Genomic DNA, 27,379 nt, shown 5'->3' on the forward strand with positions numbered 1-27,379 from the left:
CTTTTCTTTTTTTTACCTGACCGGTGCAGATATAAGTCCGGTGGGGTGCCGGACCTTTATTAAATCGCCGATACGAATATTCGCAAAGATCGTAGATGGCGGGAGATCATAACGATTGTCGGCCCGCTTGAATGAAAGTTCTACCGGTTGATTTGGGGTTTTGGCGATCATCAGGCGAGATTGTGGGTTGATTAGCGTGTTTGGTTTGATTTATTACCTTATTTTTTTAAGTATGTTCGATAAAGGTGGGGATTTGGTTATTTTTTGGATAGTGTGGAAAGTGATACTTTTGTACACTAGATTGTCAATAATTTTCGGCGGATTCATGCAGTATTATCAAGTGAGATATAGCCATTTATGCAGGCCAAATAGAAATTAAGAGGGCACATCTTTTGAAAGAAGATAATGTAAAAGGTTTATGGCGTGAAGTCAGAAAGTCAGGTATATAGGTCAACATAGTCACCTCGAAGAGTGATTCATGTAGCTTTTTTTTTCCTCTAGCTTTTCTGTGAGAATATTCATTTTTGCTTTAGAAATATGCTTCAACTGCGAAAATACTTCTTCATTAGAGCCAAATTTCTTTTCCTGGAGCATTTTTTTGAGATCTGCAAGAAGCCAGTAATGACTGGGAGCCAGATCTGGAGAAAAAGCTGGGTGGTCAAGCAGTTTGAAGCGCAATTCTTTCAATTCAACCATGTTTTTCGTGGATTGGGCAAAAAAAGCATTTTCATTGGTGAAAGAGATGTTTCTTTTGATTTTGAGGACGTTCTTTCTCAATTTCCTTAGTGAACTGATCCAAAAATGTTATGTAATATTAACTATTGATGGTTTCACATTTGTCAAGATAGTCAATGAACAATATAACGGGTGTTTTTTTCGAGGTATATAACTTTAAGTTGGCATTACTGTTCAAGATGGCGACCGATTTAACAGCTGTCAAGTGATTTATTTTCAGTTTGGTTTGGCAACTCATCATGAATGGACTCACACCTGAACAACGCTAGCAAATAGTGCAATTTTATTTCGAAAATAATGGTTCTGTGCGGAATACGTATCGCGCACTACGTCCATTCGCGATGAAGCGCACTTCTGGTTGAATGGCTACGTCAACGAACAAAACTGCCGCATTTGGAGTGAAGCTAATCCTCAAGTGTATGTCGAAACACCGTTACATCCAGAAAAACTAACTGTTTGGTGCGCTTTATGGGCTGGTGGAAACATTGGTCCGTACTTCTTCAAAAACGATGATGGCCAGAACGTTACAATCAATGGTGATGGGTATAGAGCCATGATTACTAACTTTTTCATTCCTGAATTGAACAACTATGATGTCCAGGAGCTGTGGTTCCAACAAGACGGCGCAGCATCTCACACAGCTCGTGCCACAATCGATTTATTGAAAGACACGTTTGGTGACCGCCTAATTTCACGTTTTGGACCTGTGAATTGGTCTGATCTTGTGATTTAACACCGCTAGACTACTTTCTGTGGGGCTTTGCGGATAAGCCACAAACCCTTGACCATTTGGAAGACAACATTCGCCGTGTTATTGACGATATACGGCCACAAATGTTGGAAAAAGTCATCGAAAATTGGACGTCCAGATTGGACTACATCCGAGCCAGCCGTGGCGGTCATATGCCAGAAATCATATTTAAAATGTAATGCCACAAGATTATCTTGCTGATAAATAAAATTCATGTCAATCGAATAATCCATCGTTGTTTTATCGTTGTTTAAAATTCTATAGCTCCAAAAAAAAAACCCTTTACTTCCTTTAAATCCTTGCATCTTGCATTTCTTCGACCCTCCCTACAAATAACCGAAATATTCTATGTGATTCAGAAAAAAATGAATTTTCTCGTTCTTTTAAAGCTGAAACTACATATTAGGTACTCATTTAATTGATGACCTCAAATTCTTATTATTGCGTCAAAATCCAATCATTCAAAATGACTCTCAGCACAAGGGCGCAATATTCCCCTCGAACAAGCGTCCAAAACAACTAATAAGTAGGACGTAATTAGTTATAAACAAGACTTGGAATTATGCATCCAAGCATGCCGGAAAACTTAAGTGTGAACGTTTTCACATCAACTTTCCTCATTCATCTCCAAAACCATCTCCACCATCTCATCAGCTTCCATCATTCCCAGAAAACGTCCGACAACAACACGACCAAAAAAAAAATCTTTCCAGGAAACTGCGCACAAAGTACACCGAAATTAAAAAGAAAAAAAACCCCTCCCCTCGCCTCTCTCCCTTAATTAACTGAAATTCCATCTTTGCCCTGAGCCCTCGCAAATTGAATTTCAATTTCATCTCTCGACGTCACGGCCAGCTACGACCCTAGACGCGGAAAAGCAGTGGAAACCAGCGAAGTTTTCCGAAAACGGGAGGAAGAGGGGGGTGAAGAGGGGGTAGAAGGGGGAGGGCCTAGCGCCGCACAAAGTATTAGAAGGTATTATTATTTGAGACGGGGAAAAAGTAGCATTATGAATGCTGCTTTGCTTGTTAATAATTAACTCGCTGAAGTAAAAAGTTGGGACTTCAAAAAGATCTGTCACGGACAATGCGCCTTTGATGTTCACCGGCTACCTTTACTCTTCTCCTCCTGATTTTTTCCAGGGTTCGATTTTCTTGGGAGCGAGCAGTCAGGGTTGGAGTGAACGCTAATGCTGAAATAATTGATGCTGGATATTAAGGAAGGCTATGAGCTGATACTAAGAGGTAGTTCTAAAGTGTTCTGACAAAAAATCATCTGACGTCCTTGATATTGGACTTTCTGGAGCGAGAGGAAATATTGACGTAGCTAGAACTAATCTTAATTGAATCGAAAGAAGAACTAAGTGGCAATCCTTAAAATCTCCTTCATCAGAAGAAAGAACTCAAGTTTCAAAGAACCAGGTTAGAATGATTAGCCTCTGAACTTTTCCAGTGGTTGCAACTACCTGGATAGCCAATTCAACTGGACAAAAACAGACGAAATGATTTCTATTTGGACTTGCAGAAGTCTATGTGATAAGACCAAGAATGTCGATGAGGTAGCTTGATGATAGTAAGCACCATTATGAGCTATGCATTTTTATCAAGCTTCCTTCCTTTTTATCCTGCATTCGTCTACTTCTGACATAGGTCTCTTTCAACTGCTTTCATATCTCCCTATCTTATGCCACGTTCATCCAGATAGGATAGTAGATAGGATGCCTAATAATCCACTACACAAAATAGCAAATTATAGGAAAACCCACCACCGCAAGTCTACCAGGAACACCACCAAAATGTTAGCAACATCCCAAGAATGAGAACATTACACAAACACAGGACTAAGTCCTAACCAGAGGAGAAGGAAATAAATTTTTGAACGCGATATATGTTTGTTTCATCCTATCTTCTTATCAGCTCTAGTGATGTGTAAGCTTTAAAAAGCTACCAACAAAGTGAATATGTCAGTGATCTACCGACAATCTGCGAGCTATAGGTAGATCTAGAAGCTTGTTAGTTTGATTCCTATTATTTGGTAATAATCATTGGCTTTATTCTATGTTGGTTGATTATTTCTATTCGTAAACCATTGGAATTTTTATCAATATCTTAAAACTCCTGAACACCTCTCTAGAAGATATACAAGAAATCCGTTATTTTTGCATAAAATTAAAGATTTAATTACCATGGTAATGATCCGATTTAGTTCAACTATGCACCGTTTTCTTCGATAACTTATTGCTATTTTGAAAGTAATTTCATTATGCCTCCCTCATAGGAGTCCTCGTCCCTATTGGCCAAAAATTGAGACAGTCGGTTTTCACAACCCCCTATTCCTAACCAAGCTCCTGGAGCTTCTGGCGAGTCTCTATCAATGTGTGTGGCCTGGCGTTGTTCTGACGGAACACAATTCAAAGCTGGCTGGGCAATTGATTCCTTCAGACAGTTCTGAGTTAACAGTTGTGGCGTAGGGGAGCAGCTCATATGCTATTCCCTCCAAACGCACAGCAAAACCTTCATGACCGTCAATCCTAGCTTGGCCACCGTTTACACCGGCTCACTGCGTTCCGACCACGACCGTTTTCGCTTGACGTTGTCGTAAGTGATACATTTTCTGTCACCAGTGACCAACCACTTCAAAAATGGGTCGATTTTGATGCGATTCAGCAGCGATTTGGTGATGGAAATTTGTCCATGAAGTTTTTTGCTTCAACTCTTGTGGTACCATTCATCGAGCTCATTCTTGGTAAAGCCTTTTGGAATTGATTCCAAACGGTTTTTTGTGCAATCTTCCGCTCTTGGGTAATCGAAACAGTACTCACATGACGGTTCTACAATGTCCATGATTTTATCGACAATTGGCCGGGTGAATCTTTGACATCGAAATTACCGGAATGGAATCGATGAAACCAAAATTGGGCGTGATTGGCTGTAACAAACTGAGTCAACTAATCACAAAACTGTCAAGAAAGTATTTTTAGTACGAAATTCCATTTTTCTGGAGTCAAATAATGGAAAAATGGATTTCTTTGTACTACAATATAATCTCCATCGAATTGATGTGATATTCTCAAGCAAATACTCCAGGATTAATCCAGAAATCTACCAAAAAACGTCACGACGGCACTGTCGAGCTTTCCAGGGCAAAATTCTGTTTTATTAATTTCGCGAATCGCAATACCTAATGATTCTGGAGATGGCAGAGAGTGATGCTTCCTAATTAAATATTCGCTCGCTAAAGCTCGTTATCGCAGTCTACAAAGGAACATGTTAATTAAAAAACGGTCTACTTGACAGATAGGGCGGTCCTCCTTTTTTGCATGTTCAGGAATATTCATTAAGGAGTGAAATTAGGAAGAAGAGTTTGCCTTGGGCGCCTCAAATTGCGAAACTTCGTCAGATTTAACTCCTGTTTTCCTGGATGGAACTTTTTTCCAGGGAAAACAGCTCACGGCTTTGAAGGATCGGAAATCGACTTGGGTTTTTTATGTGGGAGGATTTTTTTGCTGTTTGGAAAATAGTAAAAAAGCTATTGGGTGTTTATTTTTCTTCATTTTCTATGGAGGTCTTAAGGATGCTGGTTTAATTCAAAAACATCAAGAAGCAAGCAACTAAGACTGATGATGCTGTGGAGAACTGAGAAGATGCTAATTAGTTGAAAAATACCTGAAAAATAAATTGTGCCATGAAATGGAAATGTTGAATGGCCCCTAAAAATTGTAATTGAACTTTTTTGCTTCGCTACAGATAACCATATTTGATTATTAACCATTTGAACATTGAATTCCTATTATTAAAGGTTGTCCTGCAAGAGGTTCCATTTTGATATTAAAAAAAGTAAGAGTATATTTTAAGGAAAATCGGTGAGTGTTTATTGCATTCTTTTTCTACCATATGCAAGCATCCATTATACGTTTTTACGGCTTTATTTTTAATTTTGGAAAAACCGTTTTTTCAGGCTTTGATAATACTTATATTATATGTTTATGTGAAAATTCATAAAAAATAAATGTTTGTTCGGAAAGTTATATCATGCATATAACGGGTGTTTTTTTTCGAGGTATATAGCTTTAGGTTGGCATTTCTGTTCAAGATGGTGACCAATTTAACAGCTATCAAGTGATTTATTCTCAGTTTGGTTTTGGCAATTCATCATGAATAGACTCACGCCTGAACAACTCTTGCAAATAGTGCAATTTAATTTCGAAAATAATGGTTCTGTGCGGAATACGTATCGCGCACTACGTCCATTTTATTTTGTTTAGCGATGAAGCGCACTTCTGATTGAATGGCTACGTCAACAAACAAAACTGCCGCATTTGGAGTGAAGCTAATCCTCAATTGTATGTCGAAACACCGTTACATCCAGAAAAACTGACTGTTTGGTGCGCTTTATGGACTGGTGGAATCATTGGTCCGTACTTCTTCAAAAACGATGATGGCCAGAACGTTACAGTCAATGATGATCGGTATAGAGCCATGATTACTAACTTTTTCATTCCTGAATTGAACAACCATGATGTCCAGGAGCTGTGGTTCCAACAAGACGTCGCAACCTATCACACAGCTAGTGCCACAATAGATTTATTGAAAGACACGTTTGGTGACCGCCTAATTTCACGTTTTGGACCTGTGAATTGGCCTCCAAGATCTTGTGACATAACACCGCTAGACTACTCTCTGTGGGGCTATGTAAAGTCATTGGTCTATGCGGATAAGCCACAAGCCCTTGACCATTTGGAAGACAACATTCGCCGTGTTATTGCCGATATACGGCCACAAATGTGGGAAAAAGACATCGAAAATTGGACGTCCAGATTGGACTATGGACTAATGCCACAAGATTATCTTGCTGATAAATAAAATTCATGTCAATCGAATAATCCATCGTTGTTTTATTGCAATTTGAAGTTCTATAGCTCTAAAAAAACACCCTTTAGTTCGAGGATGCAATCCATGAATTTCAAGGGTGAAAAATTAAGCAATAACTTTACATATAATTATGGTTTAGATGGTCTTTGTAACAGATTCAATACATAAAAATAAATAAATAGTTATGTATATTTTTTTTAATATTCCACAAGAAAAAATTAACATTTAGGTATTTCCAACATTACTACTGAAAATTTTCGATAATAGGTGAAACCATGGATGATTTAGATTCTCCCCTTCATGCAGTAATGACAATACTATCCGCAGCTTAAAAAAAGTAAATATTCAGATTCCGAGATCTACTATCTCCTCCCATCCTCCCTTAACACAAACAATCTCTCAAACGTATCGCGTTCCGTTTAAAAATACCCAAAATCCCGTTTTGTCCCAACCCCTAATTATAATGAGGCGAAACAACAAAAAAAAAGAAAGACTTCGAAACGCCGTTGTTTTTTGAAATCGCGCCTAGTTTCTATATTTAAGAGTACAATTGTACATGTGCCCGCAATTTCGGATTCAGACAGACGACGGCTGAACGATGCTGCAACGGCTGTGTAACAAAAAACCACCCTCTTGTTCCACTTTGTGTTTTTAGCGTAAAAACATATTTCCCCGATTTCGGGAATCTCGAATCAGCACCTGGCGATGCATTGCGAGATAGAGCGCGTGCTGTCGCTCTCGAAGAATGGAGATGACGCGGGGATGGGATGCCGGTACGGATTTGCCGTACGGTAAGTCCGGAGAGATGTTCGAGGGGTTGTTGGTTTTTGTCAGGTGGGAGTGCGTTTGTGAATGTGTTTTTGATCAGTAAATATTCAGGTTTTGTGGTTGTAAGAATGAACTTTGATGACCTTGAGCCTTTAATTTAGTAGCCTGCTAAGAGTTCTATTTCGAATCATGTCATGATAAACAGCAGCAGATATTATGGTTGATAATATTGGTTCTTATTGGTTCGTACTCCTGGTGGTGGGTTAAACTACTTGTACCTCGAAAAACCAGAGAATGTACCAAAATGTGGTCAATGCAAAGATAAGTTGAGGGGTGTTGGGCCAGCCAGATCCTATGAAAGGTCCAGGGTTTGCAGGCGCAAGAAGATGGTCAAGAGAGCTTATGGTGGTGTGTTGTGCCACAAGTGCGTAAAGGAAAAGATCGTCAGAGATTTCTTTCTTGAAGAACAAAAAATAGTAGTGAAAGTAATGAAAGCCCAACAAGGTGTTAAAGCTGCTCCCTCTAAGAAATAATATGGAATATATGACATAACAATTCAAAGCAAATAGCATTCAAGCATATTACATCATCAGAACCATAGAAAATTCAGGAAGAATATTGGAAAAAAATACCTCAAAATTCCGTGATTACATCTTCCATAGGGTTAAAATGTTGTGTGTGTCAAAAGCAATTATATATCGGCGAGAAAGTCGCTTAAGGATCTTATTCAAGTCTTTATTAAATTTAGCCAAGCTTTCGACCATTCACATGGCCATCTTCAGGGCATATCAATCTGAACCTAACAGTGCAGAGTCAGGCAGAAACATAATAACCTGAGTCACATCAATAAATAAGACTTCTAGGTCTCAAAATCAGAAGTAGTCAACAATTCTTGTCGAAATTACAATAAGTCGAATATTATGATATGAGATGATATTTGGACTCATTAAATTTGACAACTTGGGGGGAAGGTTGACAAAAGTCTTTGCTGGGTTGTAACGTTCCAGTGTATACCTAGAAAACTGGACTGGTGCTTCCGATACAAATGGTCACCTTCGTAGAACTGAAATATTCTAGTTTCAAGAGATTCTAATTGAAAATCACGGATTTGGATGAACTAACAATTCTTTTAAATCCAAATTAATCGAAACGTGATGATCACAACACCACTCAGGTCCTAATCTTTCCTTGAGATAAATAAACTTACTAAAATTCCACTCTTGCGGATAAGGAAAATATCCTTCCAGTATTTACTTCAACAATCAGAAACATTATCCAATATAGTAAAGAACCAACATGAAGGATTTCATTCTGAGTATTCAAGATTTGTGTACGATTGTTTGTGACGAGTGCGTATCTCCAGTATATTCGAATTCGAATAAAATAGATATATACATGCTACCCCTATTCATATGAAACCGATCAGACAGGCATCCGACCGCGTGCATCCACCTTTAGCCTCCCCTTCGTTGTCACACACAACGTGCGCCCCAACACCACGTGCGTACGTTTAACCGCGATCCTCCACGAGAGGGCGCTCCAGCACGCGCTTAAAAAACACATCGCTCAACGACAAGGTCGCGATACGCGGTTATAACCCCAATTCCCTCTCTTTTTACCCATATGGACCTCTCTATTCCTTACCCCTCCACCCCCCCTCCACAGAGGGGGATTCATCTCCGCTCATTCATACGATACCTCCTAATCGGAGATTCTCTTTATTATTTACGTCCCTTACCGCGCACGTTACATGTTTATTATTTCATCGCTGTCTCGTGTCTGAATCTCTTTTCTCTCCTTTTTTTTTTGGTTTTTTATTATTCGATCGCAGGTAGCCTCGATTTGGGTCGAGGCCACCTGAGATATGTGTTGGAGAATTAGCGGCTCGTGGTACGGTGGTAAAGGTGAGGATTGGACAAATTGGGGGATTAAAGAGCTTTCGGCGATTAAAACGTGTTGTTTATTGATTAGGAGCTGGGTGGTTGGTTTAGAGGTAGGCGCGAGGTGGATCAGAGATTGCTGGGTTCGATTCATGTTGGTTTATGATTTTATCGCTGCAAGATATCGATGATGGATGATTGGCGTTCAAGCATTTAACAGAATGCAATTCAATATTGTCGTACTTCCTTTGGGAAGTACGACCTGTTAAAAAATTGTATCTCTGTTATCTTTCAGTAAATTACTCCATCAATTAATTGGCAAAATGTAAGCAGTATCTTAGATATTTCTCAAAAGAAACTATATCTTGTAACTTAGTATCTTAGATACCACTTACTTAGAACTTCTTTTCAATATTGTCGTACCTTTTAAAAATAGTATCTCTGTTATGTTTCAGCAACTTATTCCCTCATTTTATTGGTAAAAGTAACCAATATCTCAGATATTTCTCGAATGAAACTGTATCTTGTAACTTAGTATCTTAGATACCACTCACTTGGAACTTCTTTTCAATATTGTCTTACTTCATACTTCCCTAAGACCTGTTGAAAATACACTGCGCAAAAAAATTAAAGCACATTCTGAAAATCTCAATTTTAATGAAAGTTAATTGATTGACTTCATAACTTATTTTTTATGTTCTCTCGGGAAGGTTTTGAACGAAACAAGACACATTAAATGGAAGAAAAATTCAGGATTTCACCGAATCTTATGTGAAAGAAGAGAAATAAACAATTTTCAAAATACTGGAATGCTGATAAGTGATTTAATACTTGGTATTTCCACCCCTTGCGTTAATTACAGCTCGGCAACGACGGTTCATACTCAAAATGAGTGATCTAAAATGTTCTGATCTAATCCTTCCCAGATTTCTCTGAGTTGGATTCCTAAATCATTAAGAGTAGCTGGATGATTTTCTGAACATCTCAGCCTTCTCTTGAGGTTGTCCCAAACCTGTTCAAACGGATTGAGATCTGGACTTCTTGCTGGCAATTCCATTCGAGAGACTTCAACCTCTTCAAGGTACTCCTGAACGATGCGCGCACGTTGGGGTCTGGCATTATCGTCCATAAAAATGAAATTTTCACTAATGTATGGGGCAAATGGCACTACATGCTCTTCAAGAATGTTCCTTATTTACCTATCAGTATTCATAGCTCCATTATCAACGACCACACGGTCTGTGCGAGCAGTCAAAGATATTCCACCCCATACCATAATCGATTCTCCCCCGAAACCAGTAGTATTAAGGAAATTGCACTGAGCATATCTTTCATGTGGACGTCTGTATACAAGGGAAAATCGATCACAATGGTAGAGGCAGAATCTAGACGCATCTGTGAAGAGAACTCTTTCCCAATCAGCCTCTTCCCAATGGATATGCTCTCTCGCAAAATCCAAACGCGCCCTTCGATGGGCTGGGGTAAGAGCTGGGCCTCTTGCCGCTACACGAGGCCTTAAATCATATTCACTGAGGCGATTTCTTATTGTCTGAGTGCTAATTTGCACCCCATGAGTTTGCTCAAGCTGATTTTGAAGGAGGCGAGCGATTACAAACCGTTGTCTCAACGAAGAAACTCTCAAGTAACGTTCTTGAATGGCAGTTGTTACCCGTGGTCTACCCTGTCCTGGTCTTCGGACATTAATACCTGTCTCCCTGAATCGCTGCAACATTCTGGAGCTTGAGACAAGTAGCTTGAATATCAAGCCAAGCCGAATTCCTATACTTTTCTGTAACTTTCTCACTCGTTTCATTGGCCAAAGTACCGAGTATCTCAGATACCACTCATTTAGATCTGAGTAAGGTACTTTCATATTTCCCTAAGACCTGTTAAGAATATATACTAGTCGGTAACTTTCTCATTCAATTTATTGGCAAAAGTAATGTAGAAGTAATTGCATGAGCTCCTATCTTAATATTTTGTGGTATGCCTCGGTTGACCAGTTGCTTTCTTTGTGTTCCTCTACCGTCATTTGACCATACACACATTACTGTAATTGCAACAAATAACAATTCTACACCTATCAAAATCCTGATGATAATTTTGACGTCTTCGACCACGATACATTTTGTTACGTCTAATTATGGCTTAACGCCACTCGACAGCCTGTTAAAACCTGACAAATCAGTAACATCATGGCTATTTTACAAAAACTTTCTCAGTTAATTTATTGACAAAAATAACGAGTATTTAAGATATTTCTCGAAAGAAACTGTAATCTTGTGATTTATTGTCTTAGATTCCACTGACTTAGATCTGAGATCGGTTCCTTCATTCTAATTTTGTCAAGAACTGTTAAAAATAGTATCTCAGTACCTTTTCAGTAACTTTCTCACTCAATTATTGGCAAAAGTATCTCAGATATTTTCCGAAAAAGGATTTATCGATCTCAAAGTCGTTGCTACGCAAAATGTATTGTTAAACATCTAAGGAAATACCTTGTCTCAAATATGTTAAATATCTTATGTTACTCATTAAAAATAAACTTAAGTTACTTTTTAAAAATGGACTTAAATTACTTTTCAAAAATGAACTTTCATACTTATTCAAGTTTTTTTTATTCAATTTAACTCTCTCAAAGAAACCTCAGCTACTCTTTTAGTAAATTGTCTTAAAACTAGATGCTTCTCAAGAATATTTTTAACGTCTCTGGACATGAAGTAATTAGATTGTTTTTTCAATGCAATTCAAACTACATAACTAACTGTACGTGTTTTTATTAATTTAATTAATTATTTTCTACATTCATGCAAAAAGCAAAACTTTATTGAACTATATTTAGTGGAAAAAGAAGTTCTTTATTGCACTAGTGCAATAAAGTTTTTATTGCACTCAATTGTCATTCTACTTCAACGTGCTGATGGAAATCGTCGACAGTAGCGGAGGGATACGTAGAGGAATCACATGGAAACAAACTCAGTGTTGCAAAACAAATATTTCAGCCTGAAGGAAATAACGATGTACAGTTACCAAGTACTATTACGTTTACAGCAGTAACAAATCAAGAAGCGGATTTAAAAAGTACTCCACTACGAAATATTCATATTGAAAATTGCACCAATTGTTCATTCACTTTCAACATTGAGGGTAAAAATACAGTTCGAGTTAAATTGTTCGTAACATATTAGTTCCTGTTTCAATGCAAATCGATATTAATAATAAAGTATTCAAGTTGCGCTTTTCATTTTCCTACACCTAGTGCCGCACCTCAATAAATCATTTTTTGCTTTTTGCATGAACGTAGAAAAAATGTTGTATGCAACTCGTGCAAAAATTGAAGTAAAAAGTGAATAAACATTCACTTTTTGCACTTGTTGCATAAATAACTATTAAAATAATACACATTTTATGCAACTACAACTAGTCAATATACACACTTGTTCACGCTAGTTCATTCTTGTATCACTCCTAATTTTAATTGTAATTAAATAATTTTAAAGTTTTGATGTAATTAGTTATAGGTGAAGTAAAGGAGGTACATTACGAAATGTTACTCGGGAACAGTGGCGACGCTAGATGGGATCCAGGGGGAGGCCTTGTAGCATAATAAACTATTTGTCATGTCAAATAGATTTAATTCGCTATAAATTCAATAGTTACTTCAACAGAATCAGCACATCCAAACTTGTTTATCCCAACAAATCCTAGATATCCGAAACTTACGTGAATACATCCAAATATTATCTGCTACTTGTTTTCGGTAGCTCACAATTTATTAGGCTAATTCCTCAAAGTTCTATCTTCGTGTTTTATCGCAAGAAAGGACCGAAACGCATTAATTTGACGAATGAAAACCTATCCATTTCAGCAGACTATCCTGAATAAGGCAATTTATAAATCGTGGTTTTCCTTTATCCTTATCTGGGACCCAAGCCGAGCATATTTATTTTTGATGAATTTGTGCGTGTGTTCCTAGTATGGCAAACCACAATATTTATTTGGTTAGGATAGATTATGGTCCGAATAGGAAACAGAATGTTGCATACGTTTAATCTGGCACAGGAAAGAAACCTGAAGTTACCAACGTTTATCTCGTTTCTTATATGTGGCAGTTTTGTTGGTGTTTGTTGATGGATTGGTATTTGTATTGTGATATCTTGCACATTAGATAAGGGATGATTGTTGAATTGAGTCGTCACGTGAAAATGGTTGACGGAAGAGGGAATGAGAAAACATGAATTATAGGAAATGAAGGTAACTTTTTAGAATAATGTTTTACTATAATTTTCACACGTGAAGTCAGGAGCTTTTGGGCGCTGGTTCAAATTTGTATTCTTGAAATTTTCCACGAAATTTAATAATAATAATAATAATAGTGCTTTCATTGAAAAAAAATAATAATTCATGAAATAGGGGCGAAGTCTAGCTTGAGCTACTCTACTCAACCCCAAAATAAAAAATATAAAAAATTAAATAAAATACAAATATCCTGGAAAATACTGACAACAACAAAAAAGATATATATTTAATCAAGAAATAATAACCCTGAAATAGCAACAGTGAACTCAGATTACCAAATCATCTGTTCCCTTAACAACTTCTCCCTCAAAATCTTCCTCAATGATCTCATAGAGACCACCCCACATGAAATTAAGTGAACATTATGTACCTTCACTGCATTATAAGTGAAGGAGCGCTGAATTTCTTCGCTGAATTAATCTGCAAAGTGACAGAGTTACAAAACATTGACGTTTATCTGTTTTTTGGAAAAATTTTCTTGAGGAAATAAGAAGGAAATATATGAATGAATATAATGATGAGAGCTGGAGAACTTCAAATAATAATAGAGGACAGAAATATTGTTGAAATTAATTTTTTATTATTATTAGGTGTAGCAAAGGGAAATACATTATTTTTTTAATAAAAAGCTTCAGTTATCTGTATCTGTCCACTAGGTGGCGTAAGAAATATGAGATTTCGTACTATAATACAAAAACTTTTGTGATGGTTTTGTGATTGTGATTGACTCAGTTTAGTTCGAGCGCGCGTGAGTCACTAGCAAAGAGAAAATACGCTTCATTTCAGTTTTTTTTTCAATAAAGCGGAAATGCCAGCCAGATGGATGGAAATGTATATACTGTTTATGTTCCTGATGCTGTAACAGCCAATCACTCGCATTTTTGGTTTCGTCAATTTCATTTCAATTGTCGAAAATGTCCAACCGTCATGTAAGCATTGTTTCGATTGCCCAACATAAAATAATTAGACAAAAAATCGCTGGTGTCTAAAAGAAGTTGGATGTATGAGTACCACATGAGTTAACTCAAAAAACGTCTAATTAATCGAATTTCCATCTGCGAATCGCTGGTGAATCGAAACACAAACGACTCATTGATGAAAAGTGGATCACTCACGACAACGTCAAGCGAAAACGGTCGTGGTCGAAACCCGGTGAGCAGGCGAAAACGGTGGTCAAGCTAGGATTGTCGGACAGGAAGGTTTTGGTGTGTGTTTGGTGGGAATTATCAGCTATAAGCTGCTCTCCTACAGATAATTTCAACTATGGTAATTAAAATATTTTTTATCATGTGAAAATAATAGAATTCTTTCAACTACACCTTATATGATCTGATAGATAATTTTATGGCATTTATTATTCAAATATGTCAGTCAAATATATTGTACGTATAGTAATAAAAAAGTCACGTAGAGAGAGTTAACTGGGTATCTTGATGTTCTGTGGTAAGCCTCGGCCGTCATTTATCCATACTTGGTACGCAATTATTACTGTCATTACATAACCATTAACACGGAGCCCAGTTCCACTAAAGGACAAAACATCATCACGATTAGCAACAATTCTATCCCTTCTAGGTACTACTTAGAAAAATTTGTACTGATGTACTGATAGATGTAACTGGCGATGCCATCTATGCGCCAGACCTGTAACTTGTTGAGTTACATCTTGACAAGGGCCTTACCGAGTGACGTAATGGCTTCTTGAATTGGGTTATGTAAGAAGATTATGATTTCAAATTTGAAGTTGAAAGTTAATTACTCATGAATGATCCTTCATTACGATTTTGAAATGAGGAATGATAAGGTTCTACTCTCTAATGATTCAGGTGAACCCGATAACCTTTCTTCGATGACAATACGTCATTTCGACATGGCATAACATCAAAATTGACGAATACAGACATTTATAGAAATCGTATTAATGAATAAATAGAAAAATAAATTAAGTATATGTCAATTTACTAGGAAATAACTATTTACCCTATCTCAAAGCATCTATTCGGTTCAGGTGATAGTCACTGAACGTCATAGTATGTAATGTACCTACTACAATGTATGTAGTAATTACTTTGCGTATGTATATGCTTTAATGTAGCATCCATCCAACTTCGTCAGCTCAGGAACAGTTTATTAGATTATACTCGACTTTTATTAGATATGACTAGCTTGTTAGATTATTTGTTTCATCGTTTTTGTTACATCTAAAATTGTCTAGTCAACCTAGGAATCATTTAATATTTTCTTGCTCGTCAGTTGACATGTCAGTTTGTATTAGATTGGTTGTATATGCGTGGTTTTATTTGAAAATTTGTTACCAGACGAAGAATCACCTCACGAAGAAGATTCCTAAGCAGAAGACATGCAATTAGCATTTGTTATAATCCTAAAAAATTATAAAATACTTCTGAATAAAAAATGACACTTGCCATACAGTCTGCAAAAGACAACGCACTCAAAGAACTAACCAATAGTTACAGACATACAAAACACTAAATATAAAAAAAATGAAGCACATGGAAAGCAAAATAAAAAAAATATGGATTAGAAAATAACAGGAAATAAGAATATTAAATTGAATGTGTTGCAATAAAAATGTTATGACTTATTGAACAGAAATAAGAATTGAGTAATTCAAAGACTTGGCACTGTGTAATTCTCTTCCGATGCATATTTCCTTCATTTTCCAAGAGAATTAATCGTAGAATGCCTAGTGGAGCTACTATTACACCACAAAATATAGAGTGTCCCATTTAAATAACGCCAACTCTCCTCAATATCTCTAAAACGGCCATCGATTTCGATGATTTGTTTTGAGTATCATATTAACCATAAAAATCACTGAAAAAAACGTTTTAGAATTTTTTGAATATCGCAATCAGAGACCAAGATATAGCGAAAGATTTTTTAGAAACACCTTGTACTCGAGAACCAATCAAGATATCTGCTTTCTGATATCTTATTATTTCGAATAAAGAGATCGGGGGATCTTGAAGATGTTTTCTCTAAGTCTCATAATTCTCGAGATTCTTTCAGTGAACATTGAATTTGGGACATCCTGTACCTCATTTTCATTCAAACCACTCAATGTAGGTATGACATAGCTCTATCTCTACTCATAATTGACTTCTTTGGAACAACCTGTACAATATATTTCAATTCGAGCTGTAGAAGTACCAGGAAGTTTGGTGCCATTCTATAACAATTATCACTCGAAATCGCTAAAAGGCAAACAAGTAAATAACCAAATTCCGTTCAAATAAACCATAAAAGTTGTCCGATGGGATCGTCGATAATCGAATAACTAATTTCGAAATAATATTTTATATCATCAACTGACGCCTTTAAAGTATACCATTTGAATAATCAAATATTTGATCTGGTAAATGTTCATTGTAACTAACCATACATCCATAAAAGAGTACCTAATGGTATCATCCAATGGATTGCTATCGATTATTAGATATGCGATACAAACGTCTTATGTGTGCTATTCGAAGTACTTCCTTGTTCCTTTAATTAATAGAAACAATCATTAAAAGGAGATTGTCACTTATGACAAAAAATGTGACTTTCACGTGTGAAGAAACATTTACAATGATAGAAGAGAAAGACAATATTGCGGTGAAATATTTCATGCAAAATATTTTTAAATTGCAAAAAATTGGTTTTTATTCAAAATTGCGATTCTTCTAGCTCGATAATCAGATTCATAGTTTAAAATCACTTTTTCCTATGCATTATTATAGTAATGCAAACATGAAATTAAACACATTCCAAAACTATGAAAATATTGCATTACGCATTTTCTTGAAAGATTGGTATTTGGTACTATATTATCAAAATGTTTCAATAAGAACACTGAAACCTATATATAAACCATAATTGTTTTGGTATGTTTCTGATTTTCTTTCGAAATAGAAACAACTACTTGTTTAAATATGATTTCATTCAATGTCTATGAAGTCTAGAAGTGTCGTCTTAATTATAATATAAATATTCATATTCAATAAGTTGATACCATAAAAGAAAAAAAAACGAATAGCAGTGTTGAAAGTAAGGTATTTTTTAACAGAATCCTCAGAAAGATGTGATTCATGAACAGAAGGTAACGCATAATATGAGTCAATCTGTTTTTGTTGTTTTGCAATAGAATAAATTGCTTCAATTGAATTTGTGATCATAATAACATCTAGCTGAAAAGATCGCGAACTTTTTTGAGATTGCATAAATTTTTATTTCTCAAATCAAATCTGATTTCTTTTTAGTAATTCAACAAATAATACTATTATAGATAAAATAGATATCATTTCCTTCAGTTAAATTTCGAAGAATCAAGAATACTAGTTCTCACGAAAACAAATTTTAGTCGACAAAAAAAAAACTGGCGATAAGACAATAAAAAAATATTTCATAGGCAAGATAATACATACATCAATAATTTATAAATTGTTTAAATATTATTGTTTCCACAAAATTTATATCAACAGTATAATTGCTGTTATTCTTTATTGATTCCAAATAATAATTTTGGTTCTATTAGAACAAAACGCTCTTTATAATTCTCTAGTAATATTATTCGGCTCTTTTTTGTGCATATATCACCACCAAAGATATTGTAAAATATTGATTTTGCATCGTGAAAACCAAATAACTGTTAATTTTTCCAGAAAGTTCAATATACAGGGTGTTTCCTAAACATGCGGCAAAAATTCAGGGGGTTGTTCCTTGGACTATTTTAAGCATGTTTTGTCCTTGGATGATTTTTGAAAAACCTCTTTGTTTCGAAGATACAGGGCGAACAACATTTTTCATATTTTTAAAATTAATAATAGTTTAAATAAAAATGCGTACCGCACTGTGTTTACTAAGTAGGTACAATTTATTTTTAAATTTGTTTAACAACATTCCAATTACTAAAAACGGCCAGTTTTTTGACTAAAAATTGATAAGTGCAGATGGTAAAGGAATACAGATTAAACACGGTTTTCATTTGAATTCGTTTTGTGATGTATTAGCAATTTTAAGTCAAAAAACTGGCCGTTTTTAGTAATTGGAATGTTGTTAAACAAATATAAAAATAAATTGTACCTACTTGGTAAACACAGTGCGGTACGCATTTTTATTTAAACTATTATTAATTTTAAAAATATGAAAAATGTTGTTCGCCCTGTATCTTCGAAACAAAGAGGTTTTTCAAAAATCATCAAAGGACAATATATTCTTAGAATAGTCCAAGGAACAACCCCCTGAATTTTTGCCGCATGTTTAGGAAACACCCTGTATATTGTTATTAAATGTTATTATAAGTAATTTTGTGGCAAGTTACTGAGACTGAGAGTACGTAGATTCAATAATGAAAAATATGTTCATTTTCATATTGAAAATCGAAGTATTGGAAAAACATATTATGTATAATAATGGAATATGAAGCCTCTTCTGCAATTACTAGTTTTATAACTCTGCACGCTGAAAATGCTTCCGGTTACTTATTCTCTTGAATAAATAAATATTGAAAAGGTTGAAATCGTGGAATCAAATTCAGAGGATACAGATTTATGCATTAAATTCCAGCATGATTAGTTTCAGAGTCATGATTTTTCGAAAATTGAAGTCTGCATCAACTTTTCGCTCTTGCAAAAAATTTCGCTTTATTTTCTTGTTTCATAAATAATGATTCCACATTTACTGATTGAACATTGAAAGTCGCTGAAAAAATTAACTAGTACCACAACATTAACGCTACTTTTCCTATATTGATCGAAATTGAAGAGCCCGCCAATTAAAAATAACTTTATACACCTAAATAAAATTCTCCTTTCGATTTTCGAAGGCTAAAACACTCACTCAGCAAAACCAGTTCGAAAAATTCAAACTTTCTAAAACGCATTGCATAAAACTCAGTCGCCTACTACGATAATCCCTTAGATAGTCAAAAACACGCAGAAAACATTCAAATCAACCCCCAAGTCCTTCTGCTACACCTTCCCAAAATTCCTTGGAAACGGGTAAAGTAACACTTTTGGAGGGGTGGGTTAAAAGATCCTTTTTTTTCCTCATTCTTAAGTAGTAAGGGGTGCTCTAATTCTCCCCACCAAACCGGTAGGTGGGGATAACTTCGCTACGTTAGGTTAGGTCAACCCCTCGTTCACGACGTTTCCGTGGTGCGATTATATCTTCAGTGCCCGCTTACCATCGAACTTGAAGGGATGTGCGATTGCATCATTCCACGAGTAACTTACGCAAATTTGAATAACTAATCAGTTATTGTGACTGTTTACCGTAACCAGGAAGTGAAAGAGTGTAATGGACTGTTCGTTTCGTTGAGATTTTTGTGTCCGGTAAAACCCACGAGATGCCACTGTTGCAGGAAAACACGAAAAGAGGTTCGAATTTTACATTTTTGACGTTTCACTTTTAATAACTCTAAATAATTATTTGCCGCATCGTTTTCTATGCTCGATCGGTCAGCGGTTCTCAAAATCGTAAAGCGTTTATCTTTTTGGTGAAATGAATCGAGAATTTGACAATCTGATGGGAAAAACAAACTGCGGTTGGTTTCGTTGATGATTTTATCCCTTTGGAGCCAATTATGATTAGATAAAGAGTGGATTTGTTGGTTGATAAGGCTATCGCAGAAGTATTTTCAGGATATGGGTTAACTTGTTCGCATAGTTGACAGCATTGCACTACACCAATACAAGTGCAGATAAGCTGGTTGTCATCAGTATATTTGAAATGTTTTTGGGATTACGCGAACTTATCTTGCAGTACTTTAGATATTAGAGGCATATTCAATTGAGGATATGTCGGAAAATTTTTGATTTATCGTAAATTTTTAACTAAACTTGTTTGTTGAGTCATTTTTAAGGTAACTGAATGAAGCCAAAAACTTTCGTGATATACATATCTCAAATCATTGTATATTTTTGAAGATTAGTTATTTCAATAGGGTTATGGATAGGCTATTGATAACAAGACAATCTCATATCGTTATAAGTTATTTTCGTATCGAATTTCATACAATTAGCTGATTATTATCATAGGAGCTATAGGCTATTTTTATTTTCATTTTTAATTGATTTTCTTTGAAGCTTCTACCGCCTAGTATTTGTATTTATATCAATTCGAACATTTCTTTAGTTGTTCTGACCGTAGATATCTCCTAAATTACCTATTAACATTATTTACTTTCTGAAGTGATAATTGCACTTAAATTATTGAATATTGCATTTGATATCATTAGAACAAAATGACTCAGATAATACCTAGAGCTAATTTGAATTTGAACTCTTTGGGTCATTTTAAGTGTACCTACCTTGATAAGAAAAATAACTTGAAGTAAGTTTATTTATGAAATAAACACTGGATGAAATAAACTTTTGAAATATAGTTATATATTAGGATTCCTTACAATTGTAACAAATACCTTTTATAATTGAATTGGTTATTTACTACTCTTGTCATATATTCATATTTCGCCAAATATATCAATATCGAGATCAATATAATAATCTAACTATTCAGTATTCAGTTTTTTGTAACGAAAGAGTTCAAATATCAGCGGTAAAAATAATTAGATATTAGTGGAAGAAACAAATCAAAATGAACACTAGCGGCAAGATATTTAAATATTAATTAATTAAAAACGTACTGAATACTGGTTGTCTTTTGCGCTTTTGTTGAACTTGGATTTTTCAACAATTAGGTAGGCAAGTAATGCTCAACGTGTCATGATATTAAAATATAGAATTACATAAAGCTTTCAATGTTGGTAATGTCGTTTATCACCTTTTGGCAACAATTTTCAACGAAAAAAAAATAACGCATGGAAGGCTGAATTTTCTTCTTTGGTAATTACCAAATCATAAAAGAACATGAAAATTTTTCTACTACGAATGAAATCGATCTTTTCATTAATTAAATTCACATACCTATTTTATAAATAACTGCTGGTCTCGCAAATTTCATCCTTCTTTCATCTTGACGAATTTAATCGGAAAAAAATGTAATAATAAATAATAAATCGAAAATAAATCACTATTAGATACGGATGAATTGGTCTCGTTTTTATTAAAATTTACAAATTTCTAAAAAAAAAATGCTGTGTTTCAAAATACAATGAAAATTCCATTTTCTTACATCTTGATAAATCTTTGCATGATTTTCAAAATAACAGGTCAAAATATACAATGAATACCCAAACGTATCTTCTCCATTCACTAAATCAATCTCATTACTCTAATTTCTAGTATCCCATACGGCACATGTGACCTTGAAAGGCCCCAAAGCTGCAAATTTCATAGTCATCTACACGCTTTTACGCCAAGGGTGTTTTCGCTGTTATCCAAGCGAAAATATAGGCACAGCGTCTTCGGTTCCTTTCAAGATTGCCAAGAGGTACCATTGTATTTCTCCTCCTTCGTTCTGAAGACGATTCCACTAGAGTAGTTTTGTATGCCGATAGGTCGCAACATATGTACAAAAGTGCGACATCAAGGAAAGCTGTAACCCACCCCTACTTATCATTATTTATTTACTTTCTAACGTGTCATTCGCTTCTTTTCATGCCAGTTTTGATGGGTACTCCCACTTATTTGTTAGTTTTTTGGAGAGCGGAGGTTTTGTTTGGAAGGGCTAAACATGTTTTGTATGTTTTTGTTTGCTCTTGTTTGGTTTTTACAAGATATATGCGCGATTCGAGTTTTCGATAGAATTTGCTTGTTGATATCTTGTAGGTATAGCATTTGGAGAACTGGTAGGTACTTTTCACTTCATTTAACCACTTGTTATCATTGTAACCTAGCAGTAAAAAATCCTCGAAATCTCCACATGTTTTAAATGTCACAATATTAGATTATTTCATTTTGTCGGTTTTTTTTTCTATATTTCCAACAAATTTTTTCGGGTGGTTTCTAGCAAATATCACTTATAATTCCGAGAAAACTAGTGGACGGTGAACTGACGGTTTTTTTATTCGATTTTTTAATTCACATTATTTGAAATGTAAAGTGTACAAAATTCAGGTTAGATCAGAAGATTCTTAGATACATTATTCCGAATAACGTAAAACAAAATGCAATTTTTGGGCGCCTGTTTAACGAACTATATTATTTCTTAACGATGTCTGTATTTTCCAATTCTAAGCCTCGAACGATTAAATATTACTAAGTGATGAAAAATGTGGGATTAAATTTAATTCTTTCCATCCGTCCGTGAATAAGATAACTCTCAAACGGTAAGATCTAGAATCTTCGAAATCACAGTGTAGGTTTGGACGTGAATGTGGCTATTTCTGGACAAAATCCATCCAATAGTTTCGATGTTATAGACATTTGAGATCTTATTCTCCTGGCCATTTCAAAACTACAATTACGTTTCAAAGTTAGTTGCATTTTTTTAGATCGCATTACCAGAATCATAAATAAAAAATTCTAATTGACTTGGTTGAAATTCACAGTATAGATATATGTGAAATAATAATATAATATCAAATGTTTCCGATTTCTTCTTTTTATTCAGTTGACTTGTTCATGATTGGTTTTTCATTGATTAATTAATTTTCAAACGATATTGCTGTATTTCATTCCAAATTCCACGAAATTAGATGTTGTTAGTTCACGGAAAGAGGGAGAAAAAAATTTTTGGTTTATAATTTCAAATTGAACTGAATTTAGAAAAGATCAATGGTACCATATAATAAGGCAGTAAAACCTTTCGTTTTTACCGAGGTTTGTACATTCAATAATTCCAATAAGAAAACAGAACATAGAATGATATATTGAATTTGAATCAATCGAAACTAATTGAGCTAGAACTTTGCGGTGAAGAACATTTCTATCAATATAACGATAACATTACAAGTTTGAAATTTCACGATTGTGCGTAATCAATTTCTGTAAATACGAATTTTTCAAAACTTGAATCCTTAAAAATTCATGGATTGTACTCAAGTTTTTGCAGATGCAGATGCCAAAATTCATGTGAATATTGCTCCGACAAAAACTGAAGGCGGACGGGCGGATTTTTCCATTAGATTCAGGAGGGTTGAATTTTTATCCGTTTCCATAGATTTATCTTTGAAAATAGTGAACCAAAACTAATCTGAAACCATTCTAAAAATAATTATCGGGAAAAGGACTCTAAAAAACGGTTTCTCATCAATTCCTCAACGACCCCCCCCCTCCAAACAAAATCTCCGGAGGTATTCGAAAGACACCAAGCTCGCTCCGAGAAGGGGTGCAACCACCCCCGCAACGGCAGCCGGCGGACCGTATCGCGAAATTAATCGATATGCTAAAACTCCTAAATAATGAGCGGGCCCCCCCGTAATGGATCCATCTCATAAAACTCCTCCTCCCCGCCACTGCGCAGGCGCCCCCAGCCATTATATCTTGTCCATTATCTCCTCCCTTCATTAGCAACGTCTTACGCTCAACCCTTTTCGGCGTCCGGAAGAAGACGCCGGCACTGCGTAATAAAATGTAACGCACGGACTCTCCCCCCTCTCTCCCTGCCTCCTACCGCCACCGCTGCCGTCCCTCTCCTCCCCGACGCTCCTGCCGAAGGCGATGTCTGATTTTAATTAAATTCCTTACCTCCCCTCCTGTCCTCCTTTATCTGTCCAACCCCCTCCGCCCCCCTCGGTCCCCGCGCTACTGGTTGATGGAACGGCAATTTCGAGAGATCCGCTCAGAAAGTGATTAAGATGTTTTTTGGAGATGAGGAGGATGAGGGGTCCCTTTGGAAGCTGGGAGGGGGTCGAATTGGGGGGGTGTTGGAGGAATTTCAGGGTTGCCGATGGATTTTAGTATCCGTTTTGGAAACGTTGAATTTGATTCGTTGCTATGAATTTTATTAGGTTCTTCGAAATTTGAACGTAACAGCATGAAGGACGTCAAAAATGTTTAATTATTTCCTAAAATAAAAATAAAAATTAAAAAAAATACGAAAATAATAGCTACAAAAAAATCAGGCGCCTTAAATCACTTGTTCATTCACTTATATATTGTTTTTTTTCAAGGCGGAAGACTTAAATTGAATGATTATTAGGCATTCGGTGTTTCCCAGAGAAATTATAAAAGCACTTCGAATTTTTTTTTACGAAAATTCAATACATACAAATTTCAAATAAAATGACAATAATCATATTTTTTCTGTTACACATTCTTATCATCTTTTAAAACATGTAATTTTCAGTATTAAAATCGTAATTAATAGAATTCAAAAGTGGGAATAGAAAAACTGTCATTTTATTTCCGATTTAAAATGAATTTTAGTCAAATAAAGACCAAGTCAATCAATACATAAAAATTTTTATAATACTTCATCTGGTGCTAAAATTAAGCTATTTTTGGAGTGAATTCAAAATTCATTCTGACATGATCAATGACATAAACGGTCAAATAAACTCATCACCAACAATAGGCATTCGAAAAATAATGTTATATTCAAAACATAAAGGAAAACAAAATTAATTTCATTTGGGAAATTCATTTGGTTTTATTCCAGTTGAAAATGAATTTCCATTAATAAAAACCAAATCCATTAAATTTCGTATTAGTTAACATTCTCATGAAGTAGACTAAAAGTAAAAATATTGATCTGACAACAAAAATTGTATGCTGAAAAGCTCAAAAAACTGAATAATTCAATGATGTTATTATGAAAAACAAACTAGAAAATGCCAACTTACAATGACGTTAATTTGAAGTGAACATTTGATTTACATTTTCGTTTTTTGCGTTTATTGTTTTGCTGAAAATTTCCACATATTCTGCGATAAAATATACAAGACATTTTCTGAGTATTGCCCATTTTGCTCATTGAAATCTCAATAAATTCAAAACTGCGAAAGTATCAATAATAAATACAGTAACTTCTGTTGTAAATTTTCATATTCTTCTAGCGCCAAATTGCCTTAAATCAATGGCCTCTTATTATTTTTCATTTAAATTTTTTGAGAAATATTCAACACTGTTCTGCATAACAAATGTCAAATTCTGAAGAGTAACTCAAATAGCCTGTTGGGGGTTCATTCAATCAATATTCGTTTTTAGCATTGCTACTGAAGTCATGACGCAGATTTAATAATATTTCAAGGTTAACTTATATAAACTTGTATCAAAATACTTACACTATCATCACTTTCTCAGTATCTGGTTCCTCAAATCATTCAAAAACCAACCAAGAACATCTAATCTAACAGTCTCTTCTCTTTCCAGAAATTCTAAACCCAAGAGACATCAAACTGGAAGCCGATGACCAAACGACCCTGAACGGATCGTACTCTCCAGTCGGCTACCCATCGCCGTTCTCAAACCCGGCCATGTTCACCCCTTCGCAACTACTGATGGCCACCCAGTTCATGGCGGCCTCCGGACTTGCCCTCCCGACCTCCCCGGCCGCGTTCTTCCACCCAAGTTTACTGACACCCCTAAACTGGCCTCCGGCCTCACCGCCCTCACCTCCCAACAGCCAGTCGATGTCACCGGCCCCCAAGGTGAGGAAGCTGCAGATCAACAACAATAACAACATTGTCACCAGCAGCACGAATGAGCTGAAGGCTGTAGGGAAGAAGAGGTGGAAGGAGGAAAGGGAGGTCATATCGCCTACCTCCAGCTCGTCTCCTCCTTCGAGTACTGATATAAGTACCAAGGAGATCAACAGGGACAAGCAGTTTACCTGCACCATCTGCAACAGGTCGTTTGGTTACAAACACGTGTTGCAGAACCACGAGCGTACCCATACTGGTGAGAAGCCTTTCGAATGTCCTGAGTGTCATAAGAGATTCACCAGAGACCATCATTTGAAGACTCACATGAGGCTGCATACCGGAGAAAGACCCTACCACTGCGAGCACTGCGATAGGCAGTTTGTGCAGGTTGCCAACTTGAGGAGACATCTCAGGGTGCATACGGGAGAAAGACCCTACGCTTGTGAGTACTGCACTGCCAAATTCTCTGATTCCAACCAGCTGAAGGCGCACTTGCTCATCCACACCAATGAGAAACCTTTCGACTGCGATAGATGCCACAGCAGGTTCCGAAGGAGGCATCATCTGCTCCACCACAAATGCGGAGTCGACAAGGAGATCAAGGTGGAAGTAGACGAAATCGAGGAGATTGTCAAGAAGCAGAGGATCTCACCACCAGCACCCATGATTGTACAAACACCTCCAACAGTATCACCTAAGACCCCCATATCATTCTCCTCCTCCCTGCCTGAGCAGACAGAACCTGAAGACTTGTCGATGAGCACCGGCATGCATTCCCCCCTCTCCAAGTCCCCTTGTTCTTGGGGGGGATCGGAGGCAGATAAAGACAGTTATCACGAAGATTTCCAACCCATAGATCTTCGAGGTAAATCCAGTTCTTAGTGATGTATATTGGTTATTTTAGGTAATCGTCGAATCTAAATTTAGGAATTTAGGTTTTGTACATTTTTTTTTGTAGCGCGTTCCAAAGTTTAGATTCGAATCCATGATTGTTCTGTTTTAATGTTGGAAATTACTTTGTCGTCTTTGTTGATCGTTACACATCTCACGGATGTTTGGTATGCAAGTTCCTGGACCAATAGTTTTTAATTTGAAGATTTCAAGATGTAATATAAAATAGGAGAATCGACGTGATTTTTCTCTTCTGGTGTTTAGTTCCTGGCTGAAATCAGAAACAAGGTTTTCGTTCTAGTTTTAAGTCGTTAGATGTGATGTATATTTAAGTTTTATTACCACAGAAGCACGGCTAAAAATCTAAAAATTAAAATTTTATTTTTATATTATTTTTGTACATATGTAAATTGTCTATAGTAAGTTTAGTTTTAAGTTTTGTTTTTATTTGTTCTCGGAACGAACAACTGGTCATTTGAAATTTGTTTTTGATCTTAATTTCGTTCAGGGTGAACGATTGATTCAATATTCTTCGCATCGCCTGAAAAACCAAAGAATTTACTTCTGAACTAGGTACAGATTTCATGCAAAAATTTTCGGTGTGTTCAAGGAAGACCGCAGTACTACCTGTTGAACTTATTGGGGCTATTTTGCATAGCCGAGGGTTCAGTAGAAATATCGCTAAGCACTA

The 27,379-nt window shown here is 35.8% G+C and overlaps 1 protein-coding gene across 3 annotated transcripts in view; it reads left to right on the forward strand.

Moving 5' to 3' along the window:
* Positions 1 to 27,221, forward strand: part of LOC123688779 (protein krueppel-like) — a 49,774-nt gene extending 22,553 nt beyond the window's left edge. Inside the window, exons 1-2 of one of the 3 annotated variants that reach the window (XM_045627442.1) lie at positions 13,098 to 13,259; positions 25,526 to 27,221. In XM_045627442.1, the coding sequence (XP_045483398.1) occupies positions 25,630 to 26,679 (1,050 nt within the window). In that variant the 5' untranslated portion in view covers positions 13,098 to 13,259; positions 25,526 to 25,629 and the 3' untranslated portion in view covers positions 26,680 to 27,221. Of the gene's footprint in view, positions 1 to 13,097; positions 13,260 to 19,518; positions 19,688 to 25,525 lie in introns of those variants that run through there. The other 2 variants (XM_045627441.1, XM_045627440.1) reach the window with 2 other exon arrangements.
* The last annotated feature ends 158 nt before the right edge of the window (positions 27,222 to 27,379 follow it).

The sequence above is a fragment of the Harmonia axyridis genome, chromosome 1, assembly GCF_914767665.1.
Source record: "Harmonia axyridis chromosome 1, icHarAxyr1.1, whole genome shotgun sequence".
Lineage (NCBI taxonomy): Eukaryota > Metazoa > Arthropoda > Insecta > Coleoptera > Coccinellidae > Harmonia > Harmonia axyridis.